Below are 20,485 nucleotides of genomic sequence, written 5' to 3' on the forward strand. Positions count from 1 at the left end.
AAAGCCTCACCTCATAACTCATTGAAATTTGGAATTCAAGTATTTGACAACCTTTTCTTTGATCATCCCGGGTTGAACATTATGGTTGTGAAAAAAATTATGATTTTGGGTTCTAAAAATAGTATATAAAGTAACAAATTATCTAGTCCACTAATTTCGTCTTAAAAATAAATGTTCATAGATTTGTAAGATCTCTATCAGTTTTTAAGTTTCGTTCCAAATTTTATTGTCAGAAACTGATTTTAGAGCCATTGCGGAGATTTCAGTTGTGGAAAGCGCTTTCTAAACAAAAATTTTTGGTGAGGCTTTATGAAAATTATTTTATTTTCATAACGCGGGCTTTATAAAAACTTCGTCCGAATTTATTTTAATAGGGCTGCGGGCCTATCAAATCATTGCCCTTTAACAAATCCTGGGGCTGTTCCTGATATTTTCATAATTAAAAGGTACCTTTCCACTAGCCGCCTCTATATATAAGGACTTGGATCCAACCACAACTCTCTAATTCATGCAAAGTCCGCCATTACAGTTGCGTTTACAGGCATTTAATCTCAACTCATTTCTCTCTCTTGATTTTCATATTCTCTCTCTAAAATTCATGGAAATCTTGAATTATAGATGTTTCCTGGTTTGAATCTATGGCTATCCTACTTAGTTAATCGCATTTCTTCATAGAACCTGTAAGCAAATTCCCAACTATGTTGACTATTATGGTTTTTGCTTCTTTTCAAGATCGCAGTTAGTCCGTGCAGTGTAGTGATGTAAATATTTAGGGTTTTTTCTCCTATGAATTTGATATTTATCAGTCACTATAGTTAGCTGAATAAGGTTGATTTTAATGGTTATGTTTTCTTGGTTACAATGAGCTCTGCTTCTCAAAATTAGAGAAATTAGGAACTAGAAAGCAATGTTATACAAGAAATGCATACAAGTGGGATTTCCTTACCAGTGAACTATAAATCAGTGAGAATTTATTGTGACTTTCAGTATCAAAGATCTCTTCATGGAACTGCCCAATTTATCTTGTTTAAATTCACAGTAAAATCCATCAAATTTGATCCTATAGACTTCCGGTGGAGGGAACTTCAAACTGTGCTGAATCTATTATGGGGATTTTCACTAGATTCCACTATTCTCCATTTCTGTGTTATTTTTTCTTCATTTTGTGCCTTAAGTTCCCCCAAATCATGACACATGAAGTGGTGTTTGAATTAATTTGGTCCACAACTTTTTTCCATGCCCTGGAACCATGAATGCGGCTGTTCCATTAACCTCAGCAGCCCACAAACCATAAACCGATGAAATGATTCTTTCCTTAACTATTTTAAACTACTATTGTCTTTTTCCTGATGATAGTTCCGTTCCTTCTGCGACCGACAAAATATACCCAATTACAACATGTGCAAGGGAAATGGCTAATGTCAAGGAAAGGAATGAAAGACCACAATGAAATTTGCACTGAGATTTTGGGCAAACTCGCTGCCAAGTAGGTTTAGGAAGTGATTTGAACTCCAATTAAATAGATGGTATGAGGAAAAAGGTTCTCTAGTGTCTTTTTAGTGTCTTTGCAGTTTGCACAAAACAGGAGTTTTGAGATTGGAAATCCAGTTAGGGAGATAGTTAAGACCTATGAGAGTATTATCCTTTCCCAGATGTTACCAGTTGGAGAGAGGAAGAAATCTAGGAAGCAGTAGGGATATACATAATCTCCTCTTGAATGGCATAATCTTAATAGAAAGATCTCACCTTAATAGTCTTTCCTGGCTCCTAACTCCAACTCCTGTTATTCCACTATCCCTGAATAATATATTTTCCCTCATACTTCTTCAAAAGAAAGTAAATCATTTACCTCTACCTTCCTAGGTATCCTTCCAACGCTAAGACACCATGGCACTTTATCTCTTCTCATTTTTAAAAATAGCTGGCAAGGATCTTCTTACCTTGACTCGACAATTTGACAATGCACACTAAGATGATCTTTCTTGGGCTGAACATCATCTGATTAATTAAATTGGACATTTACACTAATACTTGGATCTTGCTTCTTACAAACTTTAACCTATCATAAACGAGAAGAAAGCTATTTATTGAAGTTGAATTATGGGATGGCCTGAGGCTTGCTTTTAAACCTGCTTTTATCAAAATTGGTTACAGCGTCTGGAAGAAGCTAAACGATGTGAACTCTTGGTCTTTCCTTTTAGGGAAATCTATCAAAATACACCTAAAAGATGAACTATCTGACATTTTACTAATTTTTTTGTTCAAAAACCCCATCAAAATGGAACATGATTATGAGTTGGAATAGTTGAAAACAGGTAAAATGTTAAGTCATGAATAAGTTTGGTGTATTTTGATATTTTTCCCTTCCTTTTATGAACTTCAATTTTATCACAGATCAGCAACAATGTTAACAATGCGATTCATGATTGCTCTTGTTACAAGTATACGTGTTATCTAGAAAAGCTAGTAAGAAACGATTTGAGAGTTGTTGAAATGAATGTGGAATCTTAGGATTTGGGTTTTTATTAGTTTTCTTATTCATTATAGAAGTCAATTGATAGAAATTGTTAAATGATGTGAATACTGAGCATTCTGATTCTTGTGAATTGTAGAGTCTGTAAATCATCTATCAGAACAACAAAAGGAAGGTAAAATATTTTGAAAATTTAGATTCTTCATGTTTTTTTATTTTTATCCTTTAAATAAGAATGGAAGGATGAAAGTAATTAAATAATGCCAACCTTTCCCTTTCTGTCTTTATGAGAAAACTCAGAACTTCTATTTTGTTCATAAGCTAACCAAAGTACCGACATGTGAACTGTAAGGCTATTATGGATTATGGCTCTTATATATTTGAGTTTATTGTTTATATACAATGTGTGTAGTTTGTAAGTTAGATGTACTAAAAGACACAGTGAGAACTATGAATTTTATTATTAATCAAAGAAGTTCCTGGAAGTAATGGAAGACAGAGGTGACCTAGGGTTACCCGCTATCTAAGTTTACATATCAATATCCATCATTGTTTGTAAATGGAAAGTTAAAACATGGATGGGATCATCATGACAGTTTATGGTTTGTAACTTATTATTGTATAGATTTCAAGATCTTGTGATTTAAGATTGTAACTTTTACCACATATTCGAAATCTGTTGGTAGTTTTACATGGTTGAACTTGTTTATTGCATGTACTGTTTTCCATGGCATCTGGGATTTTGGTGATGCTATTTTGGATATCAGAATAGTTGTTTGGGAATAAAATAAAATATGTCGATGGTTCGTGCAATTTTGATGGCTAATGGGTTCTCAAGATTCCATTGAGGAGATCAAAATTCATGTTTATATTGATTTTCCTCTTTATCCTTATTGACATATATGATTTTTCATATTTCATATGTTTCAACTGTTCCACTACTTTCAGTAATACGAGGGAAACACTATTTTGATATGATAACACTTCATCCAGATTTCTGTCAAAACTTCAAAACCATGCAGCAAGTTGGAATAATGTGGGCGTTTTATGGACTTTTCATTTTTTGAGTCTTGTGCTTCTGTGACAGGAAAAGGAAATATGCCTGAGAATTCTGGAGTTGAGAACCTTTTGAACAATGTTCTCGAAACGGTTGGTGAAAGTATTGCAAAGAAGAAAACAGTGCCCTTTGCTGAGGAAGAATCATCTATTTCTTCCCAGTTCAATAGACTTTTCGGACGTGAAAAGCCTGTTCATAAGGTTCTCGGGGGTGGAAAATGTGAGAAATCATCTCTTTTATTCTACATTGCTGAGTTTTTCATGAAATGTTTTCCACACGAGCTTGTTTGGTGCGTCCTTGTGCATGTCATTATTTTTCTCTGCCTTGTGTTATTTCACGTATCTTTTGTGAAGAATAGACCACATAAGCCAGCTGAACTTTGAACATGATAGTCCCTTTGGTCACAGCATTCACTTCTTTGTTTGCTGGAGATACCATCCAATAAAATAATGGGAAATTTATCAAAATACATCTAGCTTATCAATAATTTAACAATTGACCCTTCTTTAACTATTCCGACTCGTGTTCATGTTTATCTTTTTGACAATAAATTAAAAGATATGTGGTTAAAATGTTAAATGGTTGTTCTCTTGTGTGTTTTGATAAATCTCCCTAAAATAGTGAATTTTGACGGCGATAGAGGAATCCATTGATCAGACATGAACCCCATTGTGGTTTCCACTTTCTCCAACACCATCCATCATTTCATTTGACAGTGATGAACCTGATGGATCATGGTTTTCCACTGTCCAATGGATTATAGTTTTCTTTTTCTTCATTATTGCATGTTATGACTATGGGTTCTTTACTCATGCTTAACTGCTTTCTACTGGAATATGCAGCTGCTGATGTATTGCTATGGAGGAACAAGAAGATCTCTTCAAGTGTCTTAACTGGGGCAACATTGGTTTGGGTTCTCTTTGAATGGCTTAATTATCACTTTCTGTCGCTTGTATGCTTTGGACTGGTTCTTGGTATGTTGATTCTTTTCCTGTGGTCCAACGCATCGGGTATGATCAGCAGGTAAGCAGCTGTATATATTAGGATATTTCAGCTTGACAATTTGTTTAAGAGCAATTTTGCTGAGTATATTTACAATTATAAAGGTATAAAAGACTGGTTATTCTAATTGTGCTTTTGGTTTCCAATAGATCTCCACCCGAAGTACCTCGTATTACTTTGCCCGAGGAGCTATTTGTGAACGTGGCTGTCTCAGCTGGAGCTCAAGTAAATCTGGTTTTGGGTTTTCTTCAAGATGTTGCATGTGGAAGAAATCTGAAGCAATTTCTTATTGTGAGTCAGCCAGTATTTCCAGTTTATTGCTTGACCAATTTTGTGGAAGATGCCTCATCGGTGTAGCACAACATGCACGGTAGCACATGCATGCACATACACACATTCGAACATACGCACTAGTCTGTGGCCCCATATGAGGCATTTGCAAGCAGATGAGAGAGAGAGAGAGAGAGAGAGATGAGGATTTGGGTAAGAGAGAGAGAGAGAGAGGAGGATTTGGGTAAGAGAGAGAGAGAGAGAGGAGGATTTGGGTAAGAGAGAGAGAGCGAGAGGAGGATTTAGGTAATTTGCAAACTTTAAGCTAGAAAAACTAGGACATACCTCACTCTAGCGCAAGTTTTGCGTTCCCATGCTATTTGAATAACGTTTCTAAAATCAATTGTGTTGCAGTCATTGTTTGGTATCACACTTGTCCATATCTCAATATTGCAAGGATTCTGTAGTGGTAGTTTATCACTTAACAGATATATATACTGCCAATTTGTTATACATGTTGAACTCGAGGATGTTGGCTCCTCTATGCAGGTTGCTGCAAGCTTGTTGGCTCTTTCTGTGATAGGGAGCTGGTGCAATTTCATTACTGTCTTGTATCTTGGTGAGGAATGTCACCGTTGTCCTGTACTTGTTCTGAACTTTATGTATTATGATATGTATGCTGAAATTTTTGTATTATGATCAATGCTTTTACAAATATTTCAACCATTCAGATATTCCTAAAATATTCCAGACAATGGGCTTTTTTGAGCCCACTTCAGAAACTACCCTTTTATTTGGATTACGAAAAGAGGAAAAGGTTTTGTGGTTTCTTTTTTATGGATTTACGTTACTCAATTACCTCTCCTTTTAAATAATATAAGAGAAGTATTTCAATGAACTGGCTCCCTTTTGAATGGGAGGGAACTATTTTTTTTCCAAGAGTTCACTTTGTTCTGTTGCTATAACAATTATACTGTATAAAATTGGGGTCAAAATTTACATGAATACAAAAGAAATGAGTTACTTGTTTGTGCAAAGCTCTTATGTAGTCTAGGAGGAAAGTATTGCTTTCTTAGTTTTGCATGCCAGCCTGACAATCTCTCTCTCTCTCTCTCGCTATATATATATATATCTATCTGAGGAAGAGTGCTCTTTTTTGTCAATTTTTTGGAGGAGATTTTAGTCACCCCCTGTCAAGGTAAAGCTGAAGTTTGAATTTTGCATTGGCCAGGCTTTGTTGCTGCACATACTTTACCAGTCCTTTACGAGAAATATGACGACCAAGTGGACGGGTTTGTGTACAAGGTATTGAATCAGCTTCAACACGGTTACAAGAAATTTGACTCACGAGTTCTCACCAAAATTCCGACGAGGCCAAAGAAATCAGACTGAAAACTGATTAAGTTTCGAAGTGTTCATAAGTTTGTGTCATTTGTAATGTGTAACATTTGCTGAGATTGGGGCCTGTCTTCCCCACTGGATTACCCAAAAAACATTTGCAAAGAAAATTCAGTTTCAAGACATGTATTTAGCCCTCTGGCTGCCACATTTGTATTTTGCAACATTTTCTATTATGGTCATGTTACAGTGTAAGATCTATTTATGAAAATATTGAAAACCTGGTTTGTGTATGGGTGATCAAGAGATGGAAATGTGGCAATTGGGTCGACCCGATCTGGGTCCAAAAAGTCCTGGACTTCGGGTCCAGGTCAACCTGACCTGGGTGGCAATTGGGTCGACCTGATCAAGGTCCAAAAAGTCCGGGACTTCTGGTCCAGGTCAACCTGACCTGTATATGTACGTGTATGTATTTGAAATAAATTTTTTGAATTGTTTTTCAAAACCTTTTAATTAGGTTCTAGAAACGAATTCAACTCAACTAGAACTGGGTTGGGTTTAGGTCTAAGTCTTGGACCTATTGCCACCCCTACCAGCCTAAAATATGCTAGGGAGCATAGCTTGCGAAGGAGATCAGGCCTTTCAAGGGGTTCAACCCGTTTCAGAGCAATTGGGTCACAACAACAACGTGTCAGGTTGAAATTGCATTGAAATTTTTGTGTTTTCAAGGTCATGGTAGGAAAATTGCTAATCCGAATCGGGATCTGTCAATTCGAATTGAGATTGGCTGATTGGATCATGCTCGGGAGGTGATCAATTTTGGCTCGAGGAACCCTAGGATCACTGAATTCTCCCCAACATATTTTCTTAAATATTGGTTGATTTGGCTCGAAATCACTGAGTCAGACAGGCGAATTGGAACCAGACCCTTGGCAATTCAACGTTCATTTCCGACTTTTGAAACATTGTTTAAGACCTTGTAAGTTTTTTGAAACATTGTTTAAGACCCAGAGGTTTGTTCAGTCACAGAGAAATTTTAGGTACACTATGAAGGCAGAAAGTTAATCATGGAGCAAAAAGAAAATCTTCAGGAGCAATAATGGATGAAACAAGATACATATAAATAAAAAAATACTTACCATAAATCGATTTTTTTAAATCCATTTTTTCACTAATTTCCAATTCCACTTGGATTTGGTTTTTTTAATTATGCTCTAAATGTACTTTTTAAGGAAAAGTTTATATAGAGCCGAAGCTCTAAACAATCAAATTTAAGCCTACCTCAAAAATTTTACTAGAAAAGGTTGTTTTGAGGCCTAAATATCTTTAAATTGATCATCTCGACATCAAGATGCATAGACATGAGAAAAAATGGATTTCAAGTTTTAGAATAGTATATTTTGTAACGTATTTTTGGACCGTTAATTTTCAATGTTTTCAAGTTTTCATAGATCTGTTGATCTACACTATTTTTGAAGCTTTAAACTTTATAAATAAATAAAAAATATATTTTAAAGTTATCATAAAGATTTTAAGCATTGAAACTACATTTCTCGACACTATTTGAAGGTAGGCTCTTATTTGATGGTTTAGAGCCTAGGCTCGATACAAAACCGCACCCTACTTTTTATATTTTTTTAACATTTTTGTGACCGACCGGGACTTGCCCAGTTAGGGCGGTCTAATCGACTAGTTTATTGGTTACTCGGAAGTCGGATCTAGCCTTTGGCCGATTTCTGAGACTGGATCGATTTTTCGAACACTGCTCTGTAGTGACAAATCTTGCATGGTAATAGGCACATGTAAGTCAATCTTGGTTTATCAAAGTAAAGAAGTCCTTAGCTGTAGTTAAAGGAAAAAGCACCCTTAATAAAGGAGTTGAGGGTTTTGGTAGGGGCTGGTGTCCTAAACATAAGCATTTCAATGTCAAATAAGAATAAAAGAGACGAGTTTTTGGGTTTGTGCTTTAGGAAAATTCTTACTATGGAAATGAAGTTGGGTAAGAGGATGAACTAACCAATCACAACTCCAACAACCAAAACAAATGCCTTGAAATTCTTTCACTATATATATATATAAGGACTCCAAGGGCACCAATGCACATTCAAACTCAAAATTCTCTCCCAAAACCTACATTGTTCTCCCTCTCTCTCTAGAGCCGTTCATCCTCAAAATCACACCCTTTGAGTACTCTCTCTCTACAATGGCTTTATGCAGGGGCTTCCTGCTATCGTTGCTCGTGGCTCTTTCGTTGCTCAACACCAATGTTTGCGTAGCGTCGCGCAGGTTACTGGACACCCCACCTCTCCCGAAGCCGACGACGTTATCCCCTTTACCCTCCACAATTCTCACTCCATCCCTCCCGAAGCCCACATTGCCTCCTTTGCCCGCAACAAGTCCAACAATTCCCAGTTCACCCCTCCCGAAGCCGACATTGCCCCCTTTGCCCACGGCGATTCCGACAATCCCCACTTCGCCCTTGCCAAAGCAGACATTGACCCCTTTGCCCTCAACAATTCCGAATATCCCCACGTCGCCTCTCCCAAAGCCCACATTGCCCCCAATGCCCTCGACCATCCCAACGTCAATCCCCAGTATCCCCACAACAATCCCTAAAATGCCGACCACCCTCCCCCCCATGCCCTCCCTCCCTTCTTTGCCAACAACCACAATGCCTACAACAATCCCAAAAATCCCAACCACCACCCCTCCTTTGCCTTTCCCATCCTTGGCAACCACTCCTATGCCATCGACAATTCCGAAAATCCCAACCACAGTACCTCCAATGTCCTCCATCCCTTCCTTTCCAACAATCCCCAAAATCCCAACCACCCCTTTCCTCCCCCAAATTCCCATGCCCTCCATCCCTTTCCTCCCCCAAATTCCCATGCCCTCAACGATTCCTAAAATCCCAATCACCATCCCTCCTATCCCTTCACTTCCTAACCTCCAATTCCCTAATGTCCCTTTCTTGACCCCACCCCCTCCTAAGGCCAGCCCTTGACATGCCATGTGGCATGCACCAATTGGATCGTGTCGGCCCATGTTTTCCGGTCCCCACGACCTTTAGCATATGGATTTTGCTAGTCAGTGTCTCTTGCATCTGTGTATTTCCTTTTTTTTTTTTTTTTTCTTTTTTGACATTCATGTCATGGATTGTGCATTGTGTTTGTGTTATCTATTGGTTTGATTGGTAGTAATAAATGTGTTATTTTATGGAATTTTCTGGTGTTAAATTGGTTGGTTTTAGGATTCAACTATCCAAATTCAAGGGAAGCCTATAATTTTGGCCATCCATTACCCTGAAACTTATAGCAGACCATTCAATGAACAAGTGAAAGTGTATTGTGTACAAAGAAGCCTTAAATGTGATGCACCAAGGAGGGAAAAATAAAAAAATAATCTCACTCTCTACATGTCTAAAAGACTTGACATCCCAAGATTGGGTAGGAATGATCCTACATTTGGAGGGAAATATCTATATGTTAAAGAAGTCAAAATCCAAATATTTTAGTTGATAACAATAATCTAGTGATACTTGGATTGGATCCCAAAACTTGAAATTTTTTCACGCCCATAATCGTTGAGATCAAGATAATCAATTTGACTGTTAATCAGTGCCGGAACAACAATTTACACCGAGATTTGAGCACTTTTCCATACTTGGAATCATAATAATGAAATCATAATTATAATGGGAACAATTAAATCTTCCCTTTTACAAGCACCACAACAACAGTTCAGAGAGAAAATGAGACAAAATGCTTCACACCAACTTCAATTCCAATATTTGAATAATTGACACACTTATAAACCTATTACACTGATTTAGAAATATTTCTCACGTGTCTCCACACGTGAGAGTGACACTTACTATACACTATACAATGCAAGCATAGCATTGAATTGTATTAGAACCATTAGGCAAGGAAGAAGGCCCTGCAAATGGTGCTCTAAAGAACAATGGAAACATGAAACACAAAATAAGGTCGATTAGGGAGTTGGGGGCAGCTTAGGAATAGAAGGGAATGAGGGGAAATTTGGGATTTCAGGCATTTTAGGGATGGAGGGTAACTTGGGAATTGCGGGGATAGGAGGGATGGAGGGCATTTTAGGAATTGTTGAAATTTTTGGCACCGGTGGGAGGTTGGGCATTTTGGGGATCTCCGGCAAAGTCGGCACCGAGGATACTTTTGGGATTTCCGGCAAGGGCGGCACCGAGGGTATTTTGGGAATTGGGGGGATTTTGGGTTTGTCTCCCAAGGGTGGGAGCTCAACCTTGGGCAGATCAGGAATTTCTGGCAGAGTTGGAACCTCTGGGGCGGCCTTATCTATGCTACTAAGACAGCGAGCTTCTATAAAAGCAATATTACTAAACAATGAGAAAGAAATAAAAGATACAAAGAAGAAACAATTGTAAGAGGCCATTGTTTCAATTTGAGGGTATTTTGGGAAGCTAATTTGAAGAACTAGAGAGCAACTACGACCAAGGTTAGAGCTCTTGGGGTGGCGTTATAGTGGAGGGAAATTGAGAAAAATTGACAAATTTTTCTTGGGCCTTAGAAAAAAATATTATAGGTCAAATTGGTGGATGCTATAGAGTTAGGTTGGCAGGCTTAATGTGGGAATAAGTGAGTGGGTAGTTCAACTTCTTATCCGTATGGTTTTCAATGTCAAAATCTACATGCAATTGCAGATGATACGTCTACTTTAATGAGTTATTTCTATAGTCGTTAGCAATACGTGTAACATCTCAATAAACTGATGAAAAATTTAGAAGATAAATTTTTGTCAAAGTAATGTGTGGATTGGGTTCTAGATCGCCTATCCATACTTCTAAAATGGTTCGGTTTTATTGATGATCTGGATTGGCCAAACCAATGAAAAATAAAGAATAAAAATAAAATATAAAGTTGGGGGAATTTGAAGGGGAGGAGATCTGGATTATCCAACAACCACATTTGATTCGGAGCGGCAATTATCGATCCAAATCAAGGGGTTTTAAACCCCTGCTCACACCAAACTTTGGTGAGCTAAAAAATAAGAACAATGTGCTTTATGTTAATAAATAGTATCAAAATAACATATATAGTTTCCCATAATCATATCAACATTATCGTCGAAGCCTTTTTTCAACTAATTGTGATGGGCCACACAAATCATGATCCGTCATTTAACTCTACTAAAGGCCATACCCTCAATGAAGCTATAAGTCCTCATATTCCCTATATAATCATATAACAAATTTAAATATCGACTTGCAATATAATAAGAAATGCAACTACATATATTGTAGTTGTATATTACCAAATATATTTAATCGGTAATAGCATAAGCTTAACTCAATCATACCTTTCTTTTATAGTAAGTTTATTTGTTTAGCAAAATTGAGGATTTCAAATTCAAGATGTACAGTGAAATAGAAGTTTTACAAAAATCTGAATTTTTATTAGGAGATATTAAATGTTGTCTACTTCAAAAGATCTCAATATTTGTACAAGACTTCGAAATGATCAATACTCAACCGGGACACGGTTTCTATGGGGCCAGCCCGCATATTGTAGAAATGTCGCTTGGCAATAAATATATTTTTTAAATATAATTTGATCCTAATTTTAAAAGAATATATAATCTTTAACATGGAGATCATGAATATGAAAAAAAAAAGTTGAAAAATAAAAATAATATTTATATTAAGAAAACATTTCGACCGTTAGTTATACTTGTTTTGTGATGGACCACCTACTAGCATCCATCTTAAAGATGATGTTTTATATACCTCTGGACCACATATTGTAGAAATGCGATCAAACCCGCATGAAACACTTTTCTACTAAATAGTTTTTACAAATATAACCCCCACACCCCAAACCCCCAACCCCCCCCCCCCCCCCCCCCCACAAATATAACCCCCACACCCCAAACCCCCAACCCCCCCCCCCCCCCCCCCCCCCACAAATATAACCCCCACACCCCAAACCCCCAACCCCCCCCCCCCCCCCCCCCCCCCCCCTGCCCCTTAAACACCAAGAAAAAAAAAAAAAACCTACAACCTACTAAACAAAAAAAACCACATCTACACAATCCCTAACACATTAGCACCCACCCCTGATTTACTAAGTTTGTCAGCCTCCATATTGCACTTCTTATAAACGTGAGCAAAAGAACAAACCAATGGTTTAAAAAGCGGATCAGTGATCCTGATCGGGCATCTCAAAAATCGATACGGATCGGCGATCGAAATCGGGAATCGGCAAAATCGGTCGGATTAAGCTTCAAAAAAATCCGAAAAAATTATTAAAATTTATTATAAATATTTTTTTTTAGAAATCCAATAAGAAATGAAGGTACTACATTATTAACTTTCATTTTTTTCATCAATTTGTGAATATTGAGATGCTCTTTCCCTGTATAAACTTATGTTAACCATTAAATTTGCATCACATAAAAGAAAAATCATAGAATTATCAAAGATAAAATATATAATTATACATGGACTATTATAAAGAGTAGACTAATCAATGAAAGAATGGCCATTAAAATCTCGTTTTGGTGAAAAGCCCTAATCCGCTAAAAAAATCCAAATTATTACGGCCTAACTAACTATAATCCAAAATTATTAAAACCTAACTAATTGTAATATTATATACTGAAATTATAATTATTAGTTTACATTTAATAATTATTTTATTAGACAAATAATAACAAATTAAAAATATTTTATAATATTATCTAATTTAAAATGAATTATTGACAACTGTAATAAAAATAGTACATTACATGATTTATAATGTAAAAATTAATAATAAAATAAAAGATTTGGTTATCAATGTAAAAATTAATAAAATACGTACAAATCAACACAAAAAATAACGCCCATGAGGGGACGGGACCTTCAGACATCACATGAAGAAGCAAAGGTCTTAACCACCACACCACCTCACCATATGTGGTTATAACTTGATGCTTAATAGAATATATTTAAATTCCCTTTTCATTTAATGATGTTTGGGAATTATCCCATATTGAAAGATGGGTATTCCACTTTGGTACATAAATACCTATGTAATATAAATTAAAATGTTTGTGTAGAAATATTGGGGTAACCTCACACTTGTCGCACGCGTGCACGTGTGTGTCGCACTCGTGCTGCGTGCTTGTCGCACGTGTGCACATGAGTGTCGCACGCTTGCACGTACGTGTCGCACGCGTGTATGGAGGGAACCGGGCTGAACCGGACAGAACTGGGTCGAACCGGATTGGAACCGGCGGTTCTTCTCTAGAACCGGGCGGTTCTCGATTTTGTATCGGAATCGGCACGGGCTGTGCCGGTTTTCAAGTAAAACCGGGTGAGTACGGTTCGACTCATCGATTTTTAAAACACTAGAACAAACCATATTCTTACAAACATGAGCAACTTCACACACATAAGTTCATGAAATCTCCAACCATATTCTTACAAACATGAGCAACTTCACACACATAAGTTCATGAAATCTCCAAGGAAGAGCTGCATTCTTCTGTACCCAGTTAACAATATTTAATGAATCCCCTTCCACAATAATAGGTTTATTTAACCATTTTATCTACTTCAAACCTTGAAGCATTGCTTTCGACTCAGCTTCATTCGAAGTAGCCGCTTCAATAGGACCAAAGAATTTCTTAATCACAACACCATTACTATCATGAATAATCCCTCCAACACTAATAGGTCTCGGATTTTCTAACGAACTTTTATCGAAGTTTAGTTTTAACCAACCTTCATGTGGCACTTTCCAAACCCCAATTCGTATTTTTTTAATAGTACGATCCTCTATGATTAAATGAAAATTATACATCAAATTTAATCTTGAAATACCTTTCCATTCTGGCCGAATATTCAAATATTCAGCAACAAAAACTCGAATTTTTTCCTGTAATTCAACAGCAGGTCTACTACAGTCCTCAAAACATCTACAATTGCGCTCCTTCCATATTTCCATAACACAAAAGCTTTAACTACTCTCCATATAATTCTTCCTTTCCTCCCAACACCTTGAAACAACCCATTATTACCAAAAACATGACTAAACTGAAAATGTTGTTCAACATGTTTCCAAGCAAAAAACCATGTCCAAATCGATTTAGCATAGATACAATTAAAGAACAAATGATCAATAAATTCACCCTCCTTTTTATACAAAATACATACATTCGGAAGAATTTTACTCGAGGAAATTACTTAACCAAGTACGTAATTTATGCATGCATGGTTATGTATTTTTACACAACAGTAAATGAGAATACGTATAGATTTGCATGTAATAAATAACTATTTTTACGTATGTCCATTCCTTAGGGATTGTCAAACATTAACAATATGGTTAAATGTAGCCCACACCCATGGGTGTGGGCTAAATTATACCAAAAACAAATGTAGTTTGTATGCTCTTACCTTGCATATTTTGGGCTTGGGCGAGCCTGGCCCATTAACAGCCTTGATCCCACTTGGTTAGACTTTTTCAATCTGAATTTTGGGATGTACTCCATGATTTCAAAAGAAAAAAAAAAAAAGATTTTAGGTACATAAATACTGATCTGACTATCCAAAAACTATACGGTCTACATTCGATCTTAAGCATTATCTTTTTAGGCACATATATTGGTTATGGAATTTTTCTTTTATTTTGATTTTTGGTTGTTAGGTAGCGTAATTTTAAGTTATAGAAAAGTATACAAAAAGATCATTTGTTTTTGGTACAAGAAAGTCACAATTATTATTTTCAGTCGAATTTTAAATCGGGTGGTTGTGAGAGTGTCATTGACTAGACCCAGAGTTAAAAAATAAATAAAATTCAAAACTTCGTGATACCCCGAAGCTATCAAATTTGACGGCTAATGGCTAGTAGTAGTTGTGAGCTCCTTATATGAAATATAAATAGTTTCATAGTGTACAATCCGATAAATTATAAACTCAAATTTGTAATCTTAAAAATTCTCCTAGAAAGAGTTGTACTCAAGGAAGAGAATGGACAACATAGTCATGCGGGAGCATATAATCTTTTGGCATATTATAGTCTACTTCTTTCCAAACTTGATTCGTGTTATCATTTTATTAAGGCTGTACATGACACCTCTAACAAAGACCATCTAAAAATAAAAATTAAGTTAGAAGTCCACAATACCCATTCAACATGTACCACTACATAAGCCCCCAAGCCTCTCCTCTGGTGTCCTAGAGTACAAACCCTAAAACAACCATTTGAGCACCATTATTCCCCAATTGCCTTGACCGTAACTAGGGTTTTGTTATGATCTGACCATGGCTTCTAAGAGTTGTTATTTGGGGGTTTCACTCATTGTCCTATCAATGCTCAATGGGGCAACTTCCCGACGTCTTTTGGACACTCAGACACCAACTATCCCTAGTGTCCCAAAGCCCACAATCCCACAATTGCCCATCCCTAACATTCCCACAATTTCACAGATACCCTCCATCCCGACGATTCCGACAGTCCCAGAAGTTCCGAAAATACCCCTCACCCCGACAATTCCCTCCATCCCGCCGATCCCTTCAATACCGACAATACCATCGAACCCTACCATACCCACGATCCCCGAAATGCCCAAAGTGAATCCAGCTGCATCCCTTCCAACTATCCCTTCCATCCCTCCCATCCCTGCAATCCCAACTATCCCCAAGATCCCAAGTATCCCCTCAATTCCATCCCAGGAGAAACCATAAATGGCATATGGCGCTTCTTGATTGGTACCAAATTTTCTTGTTTCTCGAGAGACTTCGAGGGTGGCCCCACCTTTGGCATTGTGTTTGTTGGTGAAACTTGTGCTGTTGATTTAGTTAGTGACTTGTTAATTGTGTGTGATATAGGGTTGATTTTCAGTTTGTTTGATGACGGTAGCGCGACATGTTTTACTATATGAGATGTATGCGCTGGTTAGGTCCCTGTATATAGGGATAAAAGTAAAAAAAAAAAAAAAATTATTACAAACCTTACATGTGTGATGTTCTCAAAATCTTCATTATTTTTAATGATGATTTTTTTTAACCATTTTATTTGTCTTGATACTTATCGAAAGCTTAACTATGCAATTCTCCCTTGGTACGAAAAGGTCAGAATCACTCTCAGTTGTCATCTATGAAATTGGGCTATAAGGTTACTATTGATCGCGTACGAAGTCCTAGAAAATTTTCCTCAATACTAGAAAATTCTCCTCAGTTATTATGGAGAGAAATAACACACCCCAACCCATTGGAATTTACATATGAGAACATGAGGTGTTTTTGTGACCTTTATATATTCCATGAAGGTCATAGTCTCATTACAAACACAAAATCTCAGTGCCTCTAATTTTGTTAGCCCCTATTACCCATAAAAATGTGTGAGAAAGCATATTGGTGCTTTTGATGGGAGAATATGAGAAACATACACATTGGCTGCACTATATTTTATTTTTATCCACATAGACACAGAGAGAGAGAGAGAGAGCTTAAAGGGAATGTATAGTGTGTTAAACTTTTGAGGGGAAGAGATGAACCCATTAAACTCTCAAGTATTGATGGCAGTATCGTTAGACTGTAAATTGTAAAGATCATGGTTTTTTTAGACCTATTGAGAACTCTATATTTTTCTTTGTGTACCTCTCCATAGCCATGAAACCTTAACTTATAGAAGAATGGGAGGAGGCCATTTTTCAACGTTCGGCTTTCCTTCTTAGAATATCTGAGAAGGTAGGCCTCTTTCCTTAGAAGATGGGTAGTTTTTTTCTTATCCATTGAAAAAAGCATATTCTCTCTAGAAAATCCTTTTAGTGATAGACACTAAAGATACCTTATAATTTTAGGATAAATATTAATTACACTAAGAGAGAAAAATATGGCACATGTAAGGGCTCATGGCTACCCACACGTATTAACATTTTCCACTTGGCCATCAAGGCTGGATACATTGAATATCATAAAGTCTATTCCATTTAGTTGGTTTAACATTTATGATCATATCCTTGTCGTGAGTTTTTTCAAGTTAGTACAGTTATGTATATCATGGTGCAAAAAATATCCAAAGTCATGTTATGGGATTTTTCATGCTAATATAGTTTTTCCTCTCATGACTAAGACATCAAAGAAAATTTTCCATTCAGGAGTTCAAGACTTTGATATCCCTAAGTCTCATTAAAGTTACATGCTTTGATAATATTTATGCACTTAATCCCTTTGTAAAGGGTCTGCAATCATATTTGATGATGGAAAATATTTATAATTATTTCATTCTTTCCAATAATATCATAAATGTAATGATAATCAATTTCAAACTATAGGATTCATTTTTAATTGATGAGATGACAGCCTGATTATCACAAAAAAATTTAACAGGCCTATAAGCTACATCCTATTTCCAATTATTTATGAAACGTTTAATCTAAATGGCATAAGTTGTAGCAATACTACAAGCAATATACTTAGCTTCCATAATATACCGAGCTACACAACCTTGTTTCTTGCTAAACCGAGAAACACATCCACCTCCAACAAGGAATACAAGTTCTGAGGTTGACTTTCTATCTTTTAAGTCTCCTAAAAGTCTGTATCAAAGTACCCAGTAACCTCTAAATTATCAGTTTGAAAGCACAATTTGTAGTTTTTGGTTTTTTAAATATACCTCAGTATCTTTTTTACGGCTTGTCAATGAGCCATCTAAAAATTACTCTGACATCTACTTACAATATCATATGCATTACTCAAATCAGGTCTTATACACACCATGACATAATTTATACATCCTACAGCTTGAGCATATGGAATTCTTTCATTTCAGCTTTTTCACTATCATGTAATTGACACATTGTTTTACAATTTCCAGCTTTTACAAATGGGTGTATCTAAGGGCTTCAAATTTTCCATTATAAATCTCTTTAAAATACTTTTTAAGTAAATTTCTCGAGATAAACAAAGAAGACTCGAACTTCTATATCTTGTTATCTTAATGCCCAATACATATGAGGCTTCTCTCATATCTTTCATATCAAAATGAGAACTTCGTCATGATTTGGTATGGTTAATCATGCCAATATCATTATCAACTAGCAAAATGTCATCTATATATAATGGTAAGATAACAAAATTGCTCTCATTATTCTAGACATATATATATATATATATATATATATATATATATATATATATAATGGTTTAATCTATGGTTACATAACCAATTTCTATATAATAGGTTATTTAGAGAGAGAAAATATCTAAAAAACTAGAGAGAAGTTTTTTGGGGTTTTTGCATAGAGAAAATTGTAGAGAAAAATGTTTTGTAGGAGATTGAGTCTTTGGTTTTCTCAAAAAAGTTGTTCTGTAATATTCTTTCTTTGATTTAGTAAAAAACATCGATCGTCTTTGCTCGTGGATGTAGTCACATCTGTGATGAACCAGTTAAATCCTGGTGTTATTTTTCTATTATTTATTTCCTACTTTATTTGTGTTGCTTGTTGAGTTTTTTGTCGATTCTTTTTTCTCGTACTTTATTTGCTAAAAATCAACCTGTCAGGTTTAGAGTTTTCGCACACAACAAGTGGCATTAGAGCCCTGGTTTGGGGTTTTCGATATGGCAGTAAAACTTTTGAATGCAAAGTTCGAGGTAAAAAAATTTGATGGCAAAAACTAATTATGGAATTTGGCAAATCAGTGTTCGGGATTTGCTAGTGCAATAAGGTTTACATAAAGCTTTGAAAGCAAAGTCGAAGAAACCAAAATCCAAGTCTGATGAGGACTGGGAAGACTTAGATCTAAGGGCTATGAGCAATATTCGATTGTGCTTATTGAGTAAATTGCTATTTAATATTGTTAATGAGGATTCGATATCAAGTATTTGGTCGAAGCTTGAGAGTTTGTATATGACGAAGTCCCTCACAAATCGATTGTTTTTTAAGCAAAAATTGTACACCCTGTGGATGAATGAAAGTACAAATATCCATGAACACCTGAATTATTTTAATAAAATTATTTGTGAATTATTGAATATTGTTGTTAAGATGGATGATGAGGATAAGGCTATAATTTTGTTATCCTCACTCCTTTATTCGTATGAATATCTAGTCACAACATTGCTTTATAGAAACGATACCATAGAGATGGAGGATGTAGCTTCGACTCTTCTCTCTAATGATTTAAGAAAGAGACAAGATGATGCTTAGACACATGCAGATGATATAATGGCTAGATGGAGATCTGTTGAGAGAAGTGGAAAGAGACATGAAAAATAGGGCTAGTCCATATCCAAATCTACACCACAAAAATTAATATTTATTACAATTACTGCAAGAAAAAAGGGAATGTTAAGAATGATTGTTGGAAACTCAAAGAGAAAGAAAGACAACGTTCTGAAGCAACCAATATAGTTGATGGAAGCTCAGTAAATGAAACATATAATGTATTGTTGGTCTCGACAAATTGTGACAACTCTAAATACCCTTTTGATTCAAGATGTTCCTATCATATGTGCCCTAATTGGGATTGCTTAACCACATATAAGAGCATTGATGGTGGATCAGTTTTGATGGGGAATGATGCAGCTTGCAAGACTATTGGTGTTGAGACAATTACTATCAAGATGTATGATGGAGTTGTCAAAACCTTAATTGGTGTTAGACACGTTTAGATTTGAAGAATAATCTTATTTCTCTGAGTACTCTGGATTCCAATGGCTGCAAATTTGCTGGAGAAGGCAGAGTTCTAAAGATTCTTTAAGTGTGCTCTGGTTGTGATGATATGTAAGAAGATCAGACCGAATTTATATGTGCTGCTTGAGAATACTATCACAGATAGAGCAGCAATTTTCGTATCTGATGACGATGATTCTGACTTGACTCAATTATGACATGTGATTGGGCCACATGGGTGAGAGAGATTTGGCGGAACTTAGCAAACACCAATTGATCAATGGCGTGAAGAAGTGCAAGTTGGACTTCTGTGAGCATTATGTTTATGATAAACAGTGTAGGATGCAGTTTCACATGTTATAATATACCATAAAAGGCATTCTTGACTATATTCATTCAAATGTATAGGGTCCTACATCGGTTGTCTCAAAAGGTGAATCTATATACTTTGTTTCCTTCATAGATGATTTCTCAAAGAAGGTGTAGATTTACACATTGAAGAAAAAGACAGATATAACATATTCAAACATTGAAAAGCTATGGTTGAAAGACAGACTGGAAAGAAGGTCAAGTGCATGAGGACTGATAATGGTGGATAATACACTTCAGCGGAGTTTGTGAATTTTTGCAAAAGCGAAGGAATTGTTTGTTACTTCACCATTCTGAAGACATCGCAATAGAATGGAGTT

The 20,485-nt window shown here is 36.1% G+C and overlaps 2 protein-coding genes across 6 annotated transcripts; one reads left to right on the forward strand and one right to left on the reverse strand.

The window, feature by feature from the left end:
• Window positions 1-404: 404 nt before the first annotated feature.
• Window positions 405-6,433, forward strand: LOC18427297 (Reticulon family protein). Of its 5 annotated transcripts, none has more exons than XM_020663024.2 (7): window positions 504-541; window positions 2,613-2,648; window positions 3,561-3,749; window positions 4,373-4,553; window positions 4,682-4,823; window positions 5,352-5,421; window positions 6,034-6,433. In XM_020663024.2, exons 3-7 carry the CDS (start codon window positions 3,572-3,574, stop codon window positions 6,192-6,194), a joined length of 732 nt encoding a protein of 243 aa, XP_020518683.1. In that variant the 5' UTR covers window positions 504-541; window positions 2,613-2,648; window positions 3,561-3,571; the 3' UTR covers window positions 6,195-6,433. The 5 variants fall into 5 exon arrangements, with proteins under 5 accessions (XP_088713302.1, XP_020518683.1, XP_088713301.1 ...); XM_088857177.1 differs by having other exon boundaries at window positions 506-528; XM_088857176.1 differs by lacking the exon at window positions 2,613-2,648 and having other exon boundaries at window positions 405-528.
• A 1,802-nt stretch (window positions 6,434-8,235) lies between these two features.
• LOC110006668 (uncharacterized) lies at window positions 8,236-9,370 on the reverse strand. The gene has a single exon (XM_020663020.2). The coding sequence runs from the start codon at window positions 9,183-9,185 to the stop codon at window positions 8,271-8,273; it is 915 nt and encodes a 304-aa protein (XP_020518679.2). The 5' UTR covers window positions 9,186-9,370; the 3' UTR covers window positions 8,236-8,270.
• Between the last annotated feature and the right edge of the window lie 11,115 nt (window positions 9,371-20,485).

This window comes from Amborella trichopoda, chromosome 2 (genome assembly GCF_054954075.1).
Source record: "Amborella trichopoda isolate Santa Cruz 75 chromosome 2, AtrichopodaSantaCruz75HAP2 v2.0, whole genome shotgun sequence".
NCBI lineage: Eukaryota > Viridiplantae > Streptophyta > Magnoliopsida > Amborellales > Amborellaceae > Amborella > Amborella trichopoda.

Excerpts from the sequence above, each read along its gene's own strand:
- LOC18427297 (XM_088857176.1), top strand. The coding sequence starts at position 3,572 with ATGCCTGAGAATTCTGGAGTTGAGAACCTTTTGAACAATGTTCTCGAA. Across the intron at positions 4,554-4,681 it reads GCATCGGGTATGATCAGCAG|ATCTCCACCCGAAGTACCTC; the intron begins GTAAGCAGCTGT and ends GGTTTCCAATAG. Across the intron at positions 4,824-5,351 it reads ATCTGAAGCAATTTCTTATT|GTTGCTGCAAGCTTGTTGGC; the intron begins GTGAGTCAGCCA and ends TCCTCTATGCAG.
- LOC110006668 (XM_020663020.2), bottom strand. The coding sequence starts at position 9,185 with ATGGGCCGACACGATCCAATTGGTGCATGCCACATGGCATGTCAAGGG.